Source organism: Poromitra crassiceps (assembly GCF_964638095.1).
Source record: "Poromitra crassiceps genome assembly, chromosome: 11".
NCBI lineage: Eukaryota > Metazoa > Chordata > Actinopteri > Beryciformes > Melamphaidae > Poromitra > Poromitra crassiceps.
In genome coordinates this window covers 19,877,817-19,896,914 of record NC_139643.1, presented here as the reverse complement: position 1 = coordinate 19,896,914, position 19,098 = coordinate 19,877,817, and the positions used below count along the sequence as shown (strand labels likewise).

The 19,098-nt window shown below is 39.7% G+C and overlaps 2 protein-coding genes across 2 annotated transcripts in view; both read left to right on the top strand.

The window, feature by feature from the left end:
• LOC310784876 (class I histocompatibility antigen, F10 alpha chain-like) overlaps positions 1–19,098 on the top strand; it is a gene marked incomplete at both ends in the record, with an annotated part of 357,580 nt that overhangs the window by 79,495 nt on the left and 258,987 nt on the right. The gene's annotated exons all lie outside the window — the stretch shown is intronic.
• Positions 1–19,098, top strand: part of LOC310785692 (major histocompatibility complex class I-related gene protein-like) — a gene marked incomplete at both ends in the record, with an annotated part of 31,575 nt that overhangs the window by 6,128 nt on the left and 6,349 nt on the right. The window contains one exon of the mRNA XM_083646832.1: positions 18,159–18,434. Coding sequence (XP_083502958.1) covers positions 18,159–18,434 — 276 coding nt within the window. The remainder of the gene's footprint in view (positions 1–18,158; positions 18,435–19,098) is intronic.

The window sequence follows — 19,098 nt, the reverse complement described above, 5'->3', positions numbered from 1 at the left end:
TACAGCCTGTGTTTTCTCATGCAGTGTAGCTTCTATACTGTATGCTGTTCCCTGACAGCTCCATAGTTTGTTCCTCCTTGGAGGTCAATCTGGCCTCAGTCTTGTTTGCCATACCAACATTTGGACAACCAGACAGTTTTGAACTCCATGAGAGTATTGAAGGCAACCAAACATGCTGGTCGGTTCACTAATGCTGCCTTCAAGTGGGCTAGTGTTTACCATGAATACGAGACCGAAAGCCGTGTACACAACATGCTCGGCATTCAAGTGGTTACGTCATGCAGATGTGCAGTTGACTTGAAGCCACCAAGGCTAAGAATGTATCTAACACTAGCTAGCGAGCAGCTAACTAATATAATCCATAATGACGGAGAGAAAAAGATGAGACTGTTGAGAATATCAACATGTTCCTCAGAAATAATATAAAATTACTATGAAAAGCTCTATACAGCTAAAATGTCAATATATTTAGCTTCCATCTACCTCCATGGTGTCTGCCATTTTGTGAAAATGTCACAAGTCGTGAGCTTCGACGGGTTCAAAGTCTTCAGAAAAATTCCACATACCAAGTTGTGAATACCACATGAGGGGGCCGGTCAAGTGGATTTACGCCATATTCATGGTGAATACGAGCCCACTTGAAGGCAGCAAGAAACACATTAGCTGTCACTGTTTGTCTGAGTCACATGACCTCCTGTCCATCCTCCATCTTTCTGTCTTTCTATCACTCTCTCCCTTCTCTGTTTTCTCTCTCTCCCTCAACCTCTTTTCCTCTCACTCGCTCTCACCCCCTGCCCCCTCCCCTCTCTCCCTCTTTCTCATACCTCCTCCCCCCTTCTCTCTCCAGTTCTTCCATCGGTGTCTCTCCTCCAGAAGTCTCCCTCCTCTCCAGTCAGCTGCCACGCTACAGGATTCTACCCTGACAGAGGCATGTTGTTCTGGAGGAGAGCTGGAGAGAAGCTTCAGGACCTCATCGACCAGGGAGAGATCCTCCCCAACCACGATGGAACCTTCCAGACGAGCGTTCAGCTGAACGTTTCAACAGTCAAAGCTGAAGACTGGGGGAAGTACGAGTGTGTGTTTCAGCTCTCTGGTATCAAGGAGGACATCATCACCAAACTGGACCCAGCAGTGATCAAGACCAACAGTAAGACTGGGATCAGAGCTGATGGAGGAGGATAGACACATTTAGTTTACTTCTTCACCTGATTTGTAGGGATGGGTATTGAAGCTTTAACGTTAACGGTTCCCTTATTGGTACTGGAGAAATTAAGAAAATATATTTCCTATTTATAATTGTTTCATAAATGTTATCTTGCGCATTTTATCTCACCAACTCCATAAGAGATGCCCATGATGTGTGTTTTGCTATTTCGGAACCAGAAAAGAGATCTTCTTTCTAGGTTGCTTTCTCTCTCCGTCAGCAGCTTCCAGTCAGCAGCCTGGCTGGAGAGGAGAGGAGAGGAGAGGAGAGGGGAGGGGAGGAGAGGAGAGGAGAGGAGAGGAGAGGAGAGGGGAGGAGAGGAGAGGAGAGGAGAGGAGAGGAGAGGAGAGGAGAGGAGAGGAGAGGAGAGGAGAGGAGAGGAGAGGAGAGGAGAGGAGAGGAGAGGAGAGGAGAGGAGAGGAGAGGAGAGGAGAGGGGCTGGGTGGGGCGGGGCACAGCACACACACACACACACACACACACACACACACACACACCATGGCCGGCCCATCTCTGTCTCTGATTGGCGCAGGAGACGAGAAGAGACGCAGGATAGGATAGCCAAGCAAATGTGATTGGATCAACAAAGTTTGACGCTAGGCCAATCAGAGGCTGAGAAGGGCGGGTCATGCCTTCGCTATTCTGGGGAAGAAATATTGCGCACGTCACAGAGACGCAGATGATTACTTAACTTCTGGTTGAAAGGTCAACATGTGTAAACAGTCCGGACATTTTATTTATTGATCAATTGTTATTTATTGTTATAAGTTCTTCTTGAAGGGTGCTGGGCATGCCTTCACTGTAAAAAAATAATAATCAAAAAGGACACTTTGGGCATCAGGGGGAAGCGGGCAGGTACTCCTCCTAGCGCCCCCCTCTGCACGTGCCTGACACATACATACACACATGCTGAAGGCAAAGCAGGCAGGAGACCACAGCTCACAAGTGAAAGGGAAATGGCAGAGAGGGAACGAAGCGTTCAAAAGTGTTTGTACTTCACTCGAGTCATGGTGACAATTCACGTTGTCACAAGTGCAATGAACAATTTGTCTAAACACTTAAAGTGCATCAAGTACAAACAGAGAAATGCACAGTTTTCGACAAGCTAGCTCACACAACTTCATCATCTGTCAATAAAACCCTGGTCATGTTACCCCATCCACATTATCAGTTAACTATGTGAACATGGTCATGATTAAGACAAGACTAGTAAACCTTATCAGTTAACTATGTGAACATGGTCATGATTAAGACAAGACTAGTACACCTTATCAGTTAACTATGTGAACAATGTCATGATTAAGACAAGACTAGTAAACCTTATCAGTTAACTATGTGAACATGGTCATGATTAAGACAAGACTAGTAAACCTTATCAGTTAACTATGTGAACAATGTCAAGATTAAGACAAGACTAGTAAACCTTATCAGTTAACTATGTGAACATGGTCATGATTAAGACAAGACTAGTAAACCTTATCAGTTAACTATGTGAACAATGTCATGATTAAGACAAGACTAGTAAACCTTATCAGTTAACTATGTGAACATGGTGATTAAGACAAGACTAGTAAACCTTATCAGTTAACTATGTGAACAAGGTCATGATTAAGACAAGACTAGTAAACCTTATCAGTTAACTATGTGAACATGGTCATTAGGGGTGTGCCACCTTAGGCACCTCACGATTCGATTCGATTACGATTAAGGGTGCTACGATTCGATTATTAAACGATTACGATTAATCACGATTTTCGATGCATCTTTTTCACCAAACAGGATTTTTTTTAAGCAAGGTATATTTGTCAGTATCCATTTAAGTAGTATCCAATTAAAGTAAACAAACAAATGTACCTCCATTATCTTCAGTTGCGACTGAAGTCCACGCATCACATGTTACAGCCACCCTGCATGCTTTCTTCAGTGATTCCAGTTTCCAGTACTTCGGTTTTGGTCTCGTTTTACAGTTAAGGAACTGCTTTCCGGGCGAAATACCGTATTTTTTGCAAATAAAGCAAAAAGAATTGCAAAAAAAAAAAAAAAAATGCAATTTTTTGCAAATCGATAATCGAACATTGTGAATCGATTTTAATCGTCACGTGACTAATCGCGATGCATCGATTATACGATTAATCGGCACAGCCCTAATGGTCATGATTAAGACAAGACTAGTAAACCTTATCAGTTAACTATGTGAACATGGTGATTAAGACAAGACTAGTATCAGTTAACTATGTGAACATGGTGATTAAGACAAGACTAGTAAACCTTATCAGTTAACTATGTGAACATGGTGATTAAGACAAGACTAGTAAACCTTATCAGTTAACTATGTGAACATGGTGATTAAGACAAGACTAGTAAACCTTACCGGTTAACTATGTGAACATGGTGATTAAGACAAGACTAGTAAACCTTATCAGTTAACTATGTGAACATGGTCATGATTAAGACAAGACTAGTAAACCTTATCAGTTAACTATGTGAACATGGTGATTAAGACAAGACTAGTATCAGTTAACTATGTGAACATGGTGATTAAGACAAGACTAGTAAACCTTATCAGTTAACTATGTGAACATGGTGATTAAGACAAGACTAGTAAACCTTATCAGTTAACTATGTGAACATGGTCATGCTAAGACAAGACTAGTAAACCTTATCAGTTAACTATGTGAACATGGTGATTAAGACAAGACTAGTATCAGTTAACTATGTGAACATGGTGATTAAGACAAGACTAGTAAACCTTATCAGTTAACTATGTGAACATGGTGATTAAGACAAGACTAGTAAACCTTATCAGTTAACTATGTGAACATGGTGATTAAGACAAGACTAGTAAACCTTATCAGTTAACTATGTGAACATGGTGATTAAGACAAGACTAGTAAACCTTATCAGTTAACTATGTGAACATGGTGATTAAGACACAACTAGTAAACCTTATCAGTTAACTATGTGAACATGGTGATTAAGACACGACTAGTAAACCTTATCAGTTAACTATGTGAACATGGTGATTAAGACAAGACTAGTAAACCTTATCAGTTAACTATGTGAACATGGTGATTAAGACAAGACTAGTAAACCTTATCAGTTAACTATGTGAACATGGTCATGATTAAGACAAGACTAGTAAACCTTATCAGTTAACTATGTGAACATGGTGATTAAGACAAGACTAGTAAACCTTATCAGTTAACTATGTGAACATGGTGATTAAGACAAGACTAGTAAACCTTATCAGTTATGTGAACATGGTGATTAAGACAAGACTAGTAAACCTTATCAGTTAACTATGTGAACATGGTGATTAGGACAAGACTAGTAAACCTTATCAGTTATGTGAACATGGTGATTAAGACAAGACTAGTAAACCTTATCAGTTTACTATGTGAACATGGTGATTAAGACAAGACTAGTAAACCTTATCAGTTAACTATGTGAACATGGTCATGATTAAGACAAGACTAGTAAACCTTATCAGTTAACTATGTGAACATGGTGATTAAGACAAGACTAGTAAACCTTATCAGTTAACTATGTGAACATGGTGATTAAGACAAGAACCTTATTAGTTAACTATGTGAACATGGTCACGATTAAAACAAGACTAGTAAACCTTATCAGTTAACTGTGTGAACATGGTGATTAAGACAAGACTAGTGAACCTTATCAGTTAACTATGTGAACATGGTCATGATTAAGACAAGACTAGTATACCTTATCAGTTAACTATGTGAACATGGTGATTAAGACAAGACTAGTAAACCTTATCAGTTAACTATGTGAGCATGGTGATTAAGACAAGACTAGTAAACCTTATCAGTTAACTATGTGAACATGGTGATTAAGACAAGACTAGTAAACCTTATCAGTTAACTATGTGAACATGGTGATTAAGACAAGACTAGTATCAGTTAACTATGTGAACATGGTGATTAAGACAAGACTAGTAAACCTTATCAGTTAACTATGTGAACATGGTGATTAAGACAAGACTAGTAAACCTTATCAGTTAACTATGTGAACATGGTCATGATTAAGACAAGACTAGTAAACCTTATCAGTTACCTATGTGAACATGGTGAGTAAGATAAGACTAGTATCAGTTAACTATGTGAACATGGTGATTAAGACAAGACTAGTAAACCTTATCAGTTAACTATGTGAACATGGTCATGCTAAGACAAGACTAGTAAACCTTATCAGTTAACTATGTGAACATGGTGATTAAGACAAGACTTGTATCAGTTAACTATGTGAACATGGTGATTAAGACAAGACTAGTAAACCTTATCAGTTAACTATGTGAACATGGTGATTAAGACAAGACTAGTAAACCTTATCAGTTAACTATGTGAACATGGTGATTAAGACAAGACTAGTAAACCTTATCAGTTAACTATGTGAACATGGTGATTAAGACAAGACTAGTAAACCTTATCAGTTAACTATGTGAACATGGTGATTAAGACACGACTAGTAAACCTTATCAGTTAACTATGTGAACATGGTGATTAAGACACGACTAGTAAACCTTATCAGTTAACTATGTGAACATGGTGATTAAGACAAGACTAGTAAACCTTATCAGTTAACTATGTGAACATGGTGATTAAGACAAGACTAGTAAACCTTATCAGTTAACTATGTGAACATGGTCATGATTAAGACAAGACTAGTAAACCTTATCAGTTAACTATGTGAACATGGTGATTAAGACAAGACTAGTAAACCTTATCAGTTAACTATGTGAACATGGTGATTAAGACAAGACTAGTAAACCTTATCAGTTATGTGAACATGGTGATTAAGACAAGACTAGTAAACCTTATCAGTTAACTATGTGAACATGGTGATTAGGACAAGACTAGTAAACCTTATCAGTTATGTGAACATGGTGATTAAGACAAGACTAGTAAACCTTATCAGTTAACTATGTGAACATGGTCATGATTAAGACAAGACTAGTAAACCTTATCAGTTAACTATGTGAACATGGTGATTAAGACAAGACTAGTATCAGTTAACTATGTGAACATGGTGATTAAGACAAGACTAGTAAACCTTATCAGTTAACTATGTGAACATGGTCATGCTAAGACAAGACTAGTAAACCTTATCAGTTAACTATGTGAACATGGTGATTAAGACAAGACTAGTATCAGTTAACTATGTGAACATGGTGATTAAGACAAGACTAGTAAACCTTATCAGTTAACTATGTGAACATGGTGATTAAGACAATACTAGTAAACCTTATCAGTTAACTATGTGAACATGGTGATTAAGACAAGACTAGTAAACCTTATCAGTTAACTATGTGAACATGGTGATTAAGACAAGACTAGTAAACCTTATCAGTTAACTATGTGAACATGGTGATTAAGACACAACTAGTAAACCTTATCAGTTAACTATGTGAACATGGTGATTAAGACACGACTAGTAAACCTTATCAGTTAACTATGTGAACATGGTGATTAAGACAAGACTAGTAAACCTTATCAGTTAACTATGTGAACATGGTGATTAAGACAAGACTAGTAAACCTTATCAGTTAACTATGTGAACATGGTCATGATTAAGACAAGACTAGTAAACCTTATCAGTTAACTATGTGAACATGGTGATTAAGACAAGACTAGTAAACCTTATCAGTTAACTATGTGAACATGGTGATTAAGAGAAGACTAGTAAACCTTATCAGTTATGTGAACATGGTGATTAAGACAAGACTAGTAAACCTTATCAGTTAACTATGTGAACATGGTGATTAGGACAAGACTAGTAAACCTTATCAGTTATGTGAACATGGTGATTAAGACAAGACTAGTAAACCTTATCAGTTTACTATGTGAACATGGTGATTAAGACAAGACTAGTAAACCTTATCAGTTAACTATGTGAACATGGTCATGATTAAGACAAGACTAGTAAACCTTATCAGTTAACTATGTGAACATGGTGATTAAGACAAGACTAGTAAACCTTATCAGTTAACTATGTGAACATGGTGATTAAGACAAGAACCTTATTAGTTAACTATGTGAACATGGTCACGATTAAAACAAGACTAGTAAACCTTATCAGTTAACTGTGTGAACATGGTGATTAAGACAAGACTAGTGAACCTTATCAGTTAACTATGTGAACATGGTCATGATTAAGACAAGACTAGTATACCTTATCAGTTAACTATGTGAACATGGTGATTAAGACAAGACTAGTAAACCTTATCAGTTAACTATGTGAGCATGGTGATTAAGACAAGACTAGTAAACCTTATCAGTTAACTATGTGAACATGGTGATTAAGACAAGACTAGTAAACCTTATCAGTTAACTATGTGAACATGGTGATTAAGACAAGACTAGTATCAGTTAACTATGTGAACATGGTGATTAAGACAAGACTAGTAAACCTTATCAGTTAACTATGTGAACATGGTGATTAAGACAAGACTAGTAAACCTTATCAGTTAACTATGTGAACATGGTCATGATTAAGACAAGACTAGTAAACCTTATCAGTTAACTATGTGAACATGGTGAGTAAGACAAGACTAGTATCAGTTAACTATGTGAACATGGTGATTAAGACAAGACTAGTAAACCTTATCAGTTAACGATGTGAACATGGTCATGCTAAGACAAGACTAGTAAACCTTATCAGTTAACTATGTGAACATGGTGATTAAGACAAGACTAGTATCAGTTAACTATGTGAACATGGTGATTAAGACAAGACTAGTAAACCTTATCAGTTAACTATGTGAACATGGTGATTAAGACAAGACTAGTAAACCTTATCAGTTAACTATGTGAACATGGTGATTAAGACAAGACTAGTAAACCTTATCAGTTAACTATGTGAACATGGTGATTAAGACAAGACTAGTAAACCTTATCAGTTAACTATGTGAACATGGTGATTAAGACACGACTAGTAAACCTTATCAGTTAACTATGTGAACATGGTGATTAAGACACGACTAATAAACCTTATCAGTTAACTATGTGAACATGGTGATTAAGACAAGACTAGTAAACCTTATCAGTTAACTATGTGAACATGGTGATTAAGACAAGACTAGTAAACCTTATCAGTTAACTATGTGAACATGGTCATGATTAAGACAAGACTAGTAAACCTTATCAGTTAACTATGTGAACATGGTGATTAAGACAAGACTAGTAAACCTTATCAGTTAACTATGTGAACATGGTGATTAAGACAAGACTAGTAAACCTTATCAGTTATGTGAACATGGTGATTAAGACAAGACTAGTAAACCTTATCAGTTAACTATGTGAACATGGTGATTAGGACAAGACTAGTAAACCTTATCAGTTATGTGAACATGGTGATTAAGACAAGACTAGTAAACCTTATCAGTTAACTATGTGAACATGGTCATGATTAAGACAAGACTAGTAAACCTTATCAGTTAACTATGTGAACATGGTGATTAAGACAAGACTAGTATCAGTTAACTATGTGAACATGGTGATTAAGACAAGACTAGTAAACCTTATCAGTTAACTATGTGAACATGGTCATGCTAAGACAAGACTAGTAAACCTTATCAGTTAACTATGTGAACATGGTGATTAAGACAAGACTAGTATCAGTTAACTATGTGAACATGGTGATTAAGACAAGACTAGTAAACCTTATCAGTTAACTATGTGAACATGGTGATTAAGACAATACTAGTAAACCTTATCAGTTAACTATGTGAACATGGTGATTAAGACAAGACTAGTAAACCTTATCAGTTAACTATGTGAACATGGTGATTAAGACAAGACTAGTAAACCTTATCAGTTAACTATGTGAACATGGTGATTAAGACACAACTAGTAAACCTTATCAGTTAACTATGTGAACATGGTGATTAAGACACGACTAGTAAACCTTATCAGTTAACTATGTGAACATGGTGATTAAGACAAGACTAGTAAACCTTATCAGTTAACTATGTGAACATGGTGATTAAGACAAGACTAGTAAACCTTATCAGTTAACTATGTGAACATGGTCATGATTAAGACAAGACTAGTAAACCTTATCAGTTAACTATGTGAACATGGTGATTAAGACAAGACTAGTAAACCTTATCAGTTAACTATGTGAACATGGTGATTAAGAGAAGACTAGTAAACCTTATCAGTTATGTGAACATGGTGATTAAGACAAGACTAGTAAACCTTATCAGTTAACTATGTGAACATGGTGATTAGGACAAGACTAGTAAACCTTATCAGTTATGTGAACATGGTGATTAAGACAAGACTAGTAAACCTTATCAGTTTACTATGTGAACATGGTGATTAAGACAAGACTAGTAAACCTTATCAGTTAACTATGTGAACATGGTCATGATTAAGACAAGACTAGTAAACCTTATCAGTTAACTATGTGAACATGGTGATTAAGACAAGACTAGTAAACCTTATCAGTTAACTATGTGAACATGGTGATTAAGACAAGAACCTTATTAGTTAACTATGTGAACATGGTCACGATTAAAACAAGACTAGTAAACCTTATCAGTTAACTGTGTGAACATGGTGATTAAGACAAGACTAGTGAACCTTATCAGTTAACTATGTGAACATGGTCATGATTAAGACAAGACTAGTATACCTTATCAGTTAACTATGTGAACATGGTGATTAAGACAAGACTAGTAAACCTTATCAGTTAACTATGTGAGCATGGTGATTAAGACAAGACTAGTAAACCTTATCAGTTAACTATGTGAACATGGTGATTAAGACAAGACTAGTAAACCTTATCAGTTAACTATGTGAACATGGTGATTAAGACAAGACTAGTATCAGTTAACTATGTGAACATGGTGATTAAGACAAGACTAGTAAACCTTATCAGTTAACTATGTGAACATGGTGATTAAGACAAGACTAGTAAACCTTATCAGTTAACTATGTGAACATGGTCATGATTAAGACAAGACTAGTAAACCTTATCAGTTAACTATGTGAACATGGTGAGTAAGACAAGACTAGTATCAGTTAACTATGTGAACATGGTGATTAAGACAAGACTAGTAAACCTTATCAGTTAACTATGTGAACATGGTCATGCTAAGACAAGACTAGTAAACCTTATCAGTTAACTATGTGAACATGGTGATTAAGACAAGACTAGTATCAGTTAACTATGTGAACATGGTGATTAAGACAAGACTAGTAAACCTTATCAGTTAACTATGTGAACATGGTGATTAAGACAAGACTAGTAAACCTTATCAGTTAACTATGTGAACATGGTGATTAAGACAAGACTAGTAAACCTTATCAGTTAACTATGTGAACATGGTGATTAAGACAAGACTAGTAAACCTTATCAGTTAACTATGTGAACATGGTGATTAAGACAAGACTAGTAAACCTTATCAGTTAACTATGTGAACATGGTGATTAAGACAAGACTAGTATCAGTTAACTATGTGAACATGGTGATTAAGACAAGACTAGTAAACCTTATCAGTTAACTATGTGAACATGGTGATTAAGACAAGACTAGTAAACCTTATCAGTTAACTATGTGAACATGGTCATGATTAAGACAAGACTAGTAAACCTTATCAGTTAACTATGTGAACATGGTGAGTAAGACAAGACTAGTATCAGTTAACTATGTGAACATGGTGATTAAGACAAGACTAGTAAACCTTATCAGTTAACTATGTGAACATGGTCATGCTAAGACAAGACTAGTAAACCTTATCAGTTAACTATGTGAACATGGTGATTAAGACAAGACTAGTATCAGTTAACTATGTGAACATGGTGATTAAGACAAGACTAGTAAACCTTATCAGTTAACTATGTGAACATGGTGATTAAGACAAGACTAGTAAACCTTATCAGTTAACTATGTGAACATGGTGATTAAGACAAGACTAGTAAACCTTATCAGTTAACTATGTGAACATGGTGATTAAGACAAGACTAGTAAACCTTATCAGTTAACTATGTGAACATGGTGATTAAGACACGACTAGTAAACCTTATCAGTTAACTATGTGAACATGGTGATTAAGACACGACTAATAAACCTTATCAGTTAACTATGTGAACATGGTGATTAAGACAAGACTAGTAAACCTTATCAGTTAACTATGTGAACTGTCTGAACTTCTCACAATTGCCTCATCCCTCTCCTCCCGTCTACTGCTCCTCGGCGACTTCAACATTCACATCGACTCACCAACCTCCAAGTTCACCTCTGAATTCACCACCTTACTGGACAACTTCAACCTCACCCAGCACGTCACTTTCCCCACCCATGTCAAAGGCCACATCCTCGATCTCGTCTGCTCCCTCAATCTACCAGTCCACAACATCCATCCGTCCCCATTCCCTCTGTCAGACCATAGCATCATCCAGTTCACTGTCCCATCCCCAACCCCACGTCCACAGATCCTCAGGCAAATCACCTTCCGGAAAATAAAATCCATTGACCCCCTCCAACTCTCCGATCTGATCTCCAACACTCTCCCCCAGGAACCTCCCCCCACCTCACCTGATGATCTCACAAACAACCTCAACAACACACTATCTGCTTCCCTCAACCTGCTGGCCCCTCTCAAAACAAAAACCGTCTCCTTCACTACCTCTGCACCTTGGTTCACACCTCAACTCCGCACACTCAAACAGACCGGCCGCCAATTGGAAAGACTCATCATGAAAACACCACTCACCGTTCACCTCGAAGCCTACAAACTCCACCTCTCAACTTACAAAGATGCCCTCACTGCCGCCAAGTCTGTCTATTTTTCCTCCATCATCAACGATCCCAGCCGTAATCCCAAAACCCTCTTTTCCACCGTCAACAGCCTCCTCAAGCCCCGCACCGACGCCTTCCCTACCTCCTCATCTGAACAATGCACTGCTTTCCTTCACTTCTTTGCTGACAAAATCACTACCATCTACCAATCACTGTCCCCTCTGTCCCCCCCAGCTGCCCCTACCCCTGCTTCTCTCCTCTCCATCCCGCTTGCCTTACCTAGCCTCCCCCCCCACCGCCGTCTTTCCCGGTTCACCCCTGTCACTGCCTCCACCGTCTCCAAACTCATCAGCTCATCCAAACCCACTACCTGCTCCCTTGACCCCCTCCCCACCCCCCTTCTTAAATCATGCCTTCCTGTCATCTGCCCCTACCTCACAAACCTCTTCAACTCCTCACTCTCCCATGGCACTGTCCCCTCTGCTTTCAAAACTGCTGCTGTCACTCCCATCCTCAAGAAACCTGGTCTTGACCCATCCTGCCTCAATCACTACCGGCCTATCTCCAACCTCCCCTTCCTCTCAAAAACCCTGGAACGCATAGTAGCCACCCAACTTCAACACCACCTGCACTCCAATGACCTATTCGAACCCCTCCAATCTGGTTTCCGCCCCCTCCACAGCACTGAAACAGCACTCCTTAAAGTCTTCAACGACCTCCTCACCTCTGCCGACTCCGGATCCCTCACCATCCTCATCCTCCTCGACCTGAGTGCAGCCTTCGATACCGTGAACCATAACATCCTGCTCTCCAGATTGGAAGATCTCGGTATCGAAGGTACTGCACTCAGGTGGATTCACTCCTACCTCTCCAACCGTTCTCAGTTCATTTCCCTACACAACCACTCCTCTGCTCCCTCTATAGTTTCACACGGTGTCCCCCAAGGTTCTGTACTCGGTCCATTTCTGTTCATCACTTACATCCTCCCCCTCGGTCAGATCCTCCGTCACTTCAACCTGGACTTTCACTGTTATGCCGACGACACTCAGATCTACCTCAGCACCACCTCCCCCCACAACCCACCCCTCTCCCACATCAACTCCTGCCTGTCTGCCATTAAATCCTGGATGCAAGAAAACTTTTTACAACTCAACAGCAATAAAACAGAACTTCTCCTCATCGGCTCCAAGTCCACTCTCTCCAAAACCAACAACCCCACCCTCACCATCGACAACACCACTGTTTCCCCTTCCTCCCAGGCACGCAATCTTGGTGTCATCATTGACCCCACCCTTTCCCTTGAACCCCACATCCGTCAAATTGTCAAATCCTCCTTCTACCACCTCCGTAACATTGCCAAAATTCGCCCCTCCCTCTCACACTCCACTGCTGAAACTCTCATTCACGCCTTCATCTCCTCCCGCCTGGATTACTGCAACTCACTCCTCCACGGCATCAACTCCACCCTCATCAACAGACTCCAACTGGTTCAGAATGCAGCAGCTCGACTCCTCACCCACACCAAATCCTGGCACCACATCACCCCTGTCCTCAAAGAACTCCACTGGCTTCCCATCCCCTACCGCATCAACTATAAAATCCTGGTCATCACTTACAAAGCCCTTCATAAACTGGCCCCCCCTTACCTCACAGATCTCCTCTCCCCCTACCAACCCTCCCGGTCCCTCAGATCCTCCTCAGCCGACCTCCTTTCCACCCCCAAGTCCAAACTCCGCAGCTTTGGGGACAGAGCTTTCTCTCGGGCAGCTCCCAGACTCTGGAACGCCCTCCCCCAAGACATCAGAACATCAGAGTCCCTCACAGTCTTCCACTCCCGCCTCAAAACCCATCTCTTTTCCACCGCCTTCCCTTAGTCCCTCTGCTCCCTCCCCCTATCCTTGCTTGTGTGCTGTCTCTGTCTACTGTCTTGTCCCACCACTATCGCCCCCCCCCCCCACATAGTACTCAGTGTTTAGTGTAATCTCTGTCGTTATATGTTCACTAACGTCTCCCCCCGCCCCCCTCAGTGTTTAGTTTTGTTTAGCCTATTGTAAAGCGTCTTTGAGCCCTGGAAAAGCGCTATATAAGTCCCATCTATTATTATTATTATTATTATTATTATTATTAACATGGTGATTAAGACAAGACTAGTAAACCTTATCAGTTAACTATGTGAACATGGTCATGATTAAGACAAGACTAGTAAACCTTATCAGTTAACTATGTGAACATGGTGAGTAAGACAAGACTAGTAAACCTTATCAGTTAACTATGTGAACATGGTGATTAAGACAAGACTAGTAAACCTTATCAGTTATGTGAACATGGTGATTAAGACAAGACTAGTAAACCTTATCAGTTAACTATGTGAACATGGTGATTAGGACAAGACTAGTAAACCTTATCAGTTATGTGAACATGGTGATTAAGACAAGACTAGTAAACCTTATCAGTTTACTATGTGAACATGTTGATTAAGACAAGACTAGTAAACCTTATCAGTTAACTATGTGAACATGGTCATGATTAAGACAAGACTAGTAAACCTTATCAGTTAACTATGTGAACATGGTGATTAAGACAAGACTAGTAAACCTTATCAGTTAACTATGTGAACATGGTGATTAAGACAAGAACCTTATTAGTTAACTATGTGAACATGGTCACGATTAAAACAAGACTAGTAAACCTTATCAGTTAACTATGTGAACATGGTGATTAAGACAAGACTAGTAAACCTTATCAGTTAACTGTGTGAACATGGTGCTTAAGACAAGACTAGTAAACCTTATCAGTTAACTGTGTGAACATGGTCATGATTAAGACAAGACTAGTAAACCTTATCAGTTAACTGTGTGAACATGGTGATTAAGACAAGACTAGTGAACCTTATCAGTTAACTATGTGAACATGGTCATGATTAAGACAAGCCTAGTATACCTTATCAGTTAACTATGTGAACATGGTGATTAAGACAAGACTAGTAAACCTTATCAGTTAACTATGTGAGCATGGTGATTAAGACAAGACTAGTAAACCTTATCAGTTAACTATGTGAACATGGTGATTAAGACAAGACTAGTAAACCTTATCAGTTAACTATGTGAACATGGTGATTAAGACAAGACTAGTATCAGTTAACTATGTGAACATGGTGATTAAGACAAGACTAGTAAACCTTATCAGTTAACTATGTGAACATGGTGATTAAGACAAGACTAGTAAACCTTATCAGTTAACTATGTGAACATGGTCATGATTAAGACAAGACTAGTAAACCTTATCAGTTAACTATGTGAACATGGTGATTAAGACAAGACTAGTATCAGTTAACTATGTGAACATGGTGATTAAGACAAGACTAGTAAACCTTATCAGTTAACTATGTGAACATGGTGATTAAGACAAGACTAGTAAACCTTATCAGTTAACTATGTGAACATGGTGATTAAGACAAGACTAGTAAACCTTATCAGTTAACTATGTGAACATGGTCATGATTAAGACAAGACTAGTAAATCTTATCAGTTAACTATGTGAACATGGTGATTAAGACAAGACTAGTATCAGTTAACTATGTGAACATGGTGATTAAGACAAGACTAGTAAACCTTATCAGTTAACTATGTGAACATGGTGATTAAGACAAGACTAGTAAACCTTATCAGTTAACTATGTGAACATGGTCATGCTAAGACAAGACTAGTAAACCTTATCAGTTAACTATGTGAACATGGTGATTAATACAAGACTAGTATCAGTTAACTATGTGAACATGGTGATTAAGACAAGACTAGTAAACCTTATCAGTTAACTATGTGAACATGGTGATTAAGACAAGACTAGTAAACCTTATCAGTTAACTATGTGAACATGGTGATTAAGACAAGACTAGTAAATCTTATCAGTTAACTATGTGAACATGGTGATTAAGACACGACTAGTAAACCTTATCAGTTAACTATGTGAACATGGTGATTAAGACAAGACTAGTAAACCTTATCAGTTAACTATGTGAACATGGTGATTAAGACAAGACTAGTAAACCTTATCAGTTAACTATGTGAACATGGTCATGATTAAGACAAGACTAGTAAACCTTATCAGTTAACTATGTGAACATGGTGATTAAGACAAGACTAGTAAACCTTATCCAGCTGTTATAGTGATTTCCTTTCAGCCCTTGGTTTAAAGTGTGGGTCCTGCGTTGCCGCCCATGTGTGTGTGTGTGTGTGTGTGTGTGTGTGTGTCTAGGTGCGCTCGTTGTAATTAAGCTAGCGTCCCAAGTGGGCGGGGTGAACATTAAAGCAGCATGATTCAAACACCACCCCGTCATGAAAGAGAAGGCATCTGACAAAGCGAGCCTGAAATAAAAGCAAATTTATACTCACTGCGGAGTGTCCGGTGTCCGCGGGGTTCATGGCAAGACCGTTCTCTCCGCAGAGGCACATCCTTTTATGGTAAATACGGTAGGAGTGCAGTGTCTGCAGAGAGCGGAGAATCCCCCTTCAGGCTTGTGTTTTTAGCGAGAATGCAAATGTAACATCAGTTCTTCCGTGTGTGTTCCTGATTTATATTGGCAAATAATCAATCCTAGTGCAATTCTAGGCTATTTTCAGTTTGTTTTTAGCAAGTAAGTTTGTTGTCTTCTTGTTTTTGTGCTTTGCATTTCATTTTTTCGATCTCAAATCATTTTTATTGACGTAGTAAATTGTAGGCTATTCACTCTAAAATGGGCCCTCTCATGACTGTGAGAAAAGGATCATGTTGCTCCCTCACTCATGTGGCGATGCTCAAACCCGTTCATTTTGCACTGATTTCGCCGGTCACAGTTTGTGGAGGCTTCTTCCCTATACAAACCATAGCAAACATTAGCCAATCATAGCCTCAGAATTGACTGCACGAGCTCGCGGCGGGCTCCGCAGAGTAACATTTTTTGAGAGGAGCGCGGAGATCCGTGCGCGGAGATCCGAGCCTGTGCGGAGCGCCGCGCTCGCCGCACAGAGCCTCCGCTCCGCGAAAACCGGACACTCCGCAGTTAGTATAAATTAGCTTTAAGCGGAACCTTTCTGTTCCTGACTGACTGAATGCATGACTCACCTCATAACAGCCTCTCTTGACCACGCCTGCTTCACACGTGTTAAACATGTCAATCAAAAGCTGAGTTTCTTCCCTGTTTGTTCCAGTGACTCACTCTGTGAATCTCCAGACTACATCCTCTGGAGTCACAAACAGCACAGAGTATGTGCAGGTTTGGTTTGTTGATGGAGTTCAGGTGTTTCACTGTGACAGCAACACCATGAGAGCAGAACCCAAACAGGACTGGATGATCAACGCAACAGCAGATGATCCACAGTTCTGGAAGAGACTAACTGAGTGGTGTCTGAGGGAGCAGCAGATCTTCAAAGACAACATTGAGATCTATAAGCAGCGCTTTATGCAAACTGGAGGTTTGTTTATGTTTCACTTTATTCTGCTGAAATGTTTTTCATCCTGCTTTGTTCAGAGAGATGTAGCCTCCATCACTGATACACACACACACACACGCACGCACGCACGCACACACACATGCACACACACACACACACACACACACACACACACACACACACACACACAAACCCTCGCTCTCCCACACACTCACGAACACACACACACACACACACACACACAAACCCTCGCTCTCCCACACACACACACACACACACACACAGAGATCCTCTCTGTCTCTCCCATAGAGACATTCTCTCACTCTCTGTCTCTCACGTACACACACACACACACACACACACACACACACACACACACACAAATATGTACATTTTACATCATTTTGGACCATTATTTATGACCATATATGTGTAAACATTTGGAAAAGCCAGAGCAGATAATCAATGAACAAAAAGCGTAAAGGGAAAACTTGCTAAAGTACAGTCGTCCACTGGGGACGATTGATTTTATTTGATTTGGCTTATAGGTGGTGACCAAAACCACTTGGTGCTGTACAACCCTGTACACTGATTATCTCTCTCTCTCTCTCTCTCTCTCTCTCTCACACACACACACACACACACACACACACACACACACACAATAGGCCAACCTTTCTCCATCAACAGTGTTCAGCTGTTTGATACTGAGAGTTTATCTCTCTCTCTCACTCTCTCTCTCTTTCTCTCTCTCTCAGGTGTCCACACCTTCCAGAGGATGTATGGTTGTGAATGGGATGATGAGACAGGAGAAGTTAAAGCGTTTCATCAGTATGGCTATGATGGAGAAGACTTGGTGGTGTTGAACATGACAACATGGACATGGATCGCTGCTAAACCAGAGGCTGTCATCACCACAGAGAGCTTGAATAAAGACACAGCTCAGTTAGCAGAGAAGAAGTATTTTTCACAGACCTGCTTTAATGAGCTGAAGAAGTATGTGTCCTATGGGAAGAGCTCTCTGCAGAGAACAGGTAGAGTCACATGACCTGATGTAGTTTCATCAACACAACAATGTTCATCTGTCTCTTCTGTTTCTAATGTACAGAAACATGACAGTGAACCAGACACACACACACACACACACACACACACACACACACACACACACACACACTCACTCACTCACTCACTCACACACACACACACACACACACACACACACACACACACACACACACACACACACACACACACCACACACTCTACAGGCATGAGTAATCGAACACTGAGCATTCCTCTAACAGTCCAACATAACAGAGCACCGATCGATCAAATCCACCACAGTCTCTCTTTCAATTTCAATTCAATCAGCTTTATTGGTTAGAAAAGATAGTGCTTTTATTGCCAAAACACAAAAATACAACAATAAAAATATATATGATACATGTGTTTACGATCAAAAATACATGTAGGGGAGAACCAGGATGAACGGCTCACTTTTTTCTATGTTTCTCTCTGCACAGAGATGCAGGAACCATACTTCATTATGAACAAGAGACACTCATTCTCTCCCACTAAACCACGTTTTTCGACTTTGGTGAACGAGTCGGACGCAATCAGGAAGTAAACTGATTTTGTGCTGATCTCTTCACACCGGTGTCTGTCAGGCCGAACGTCTCACAGGAGGAGGGCGAA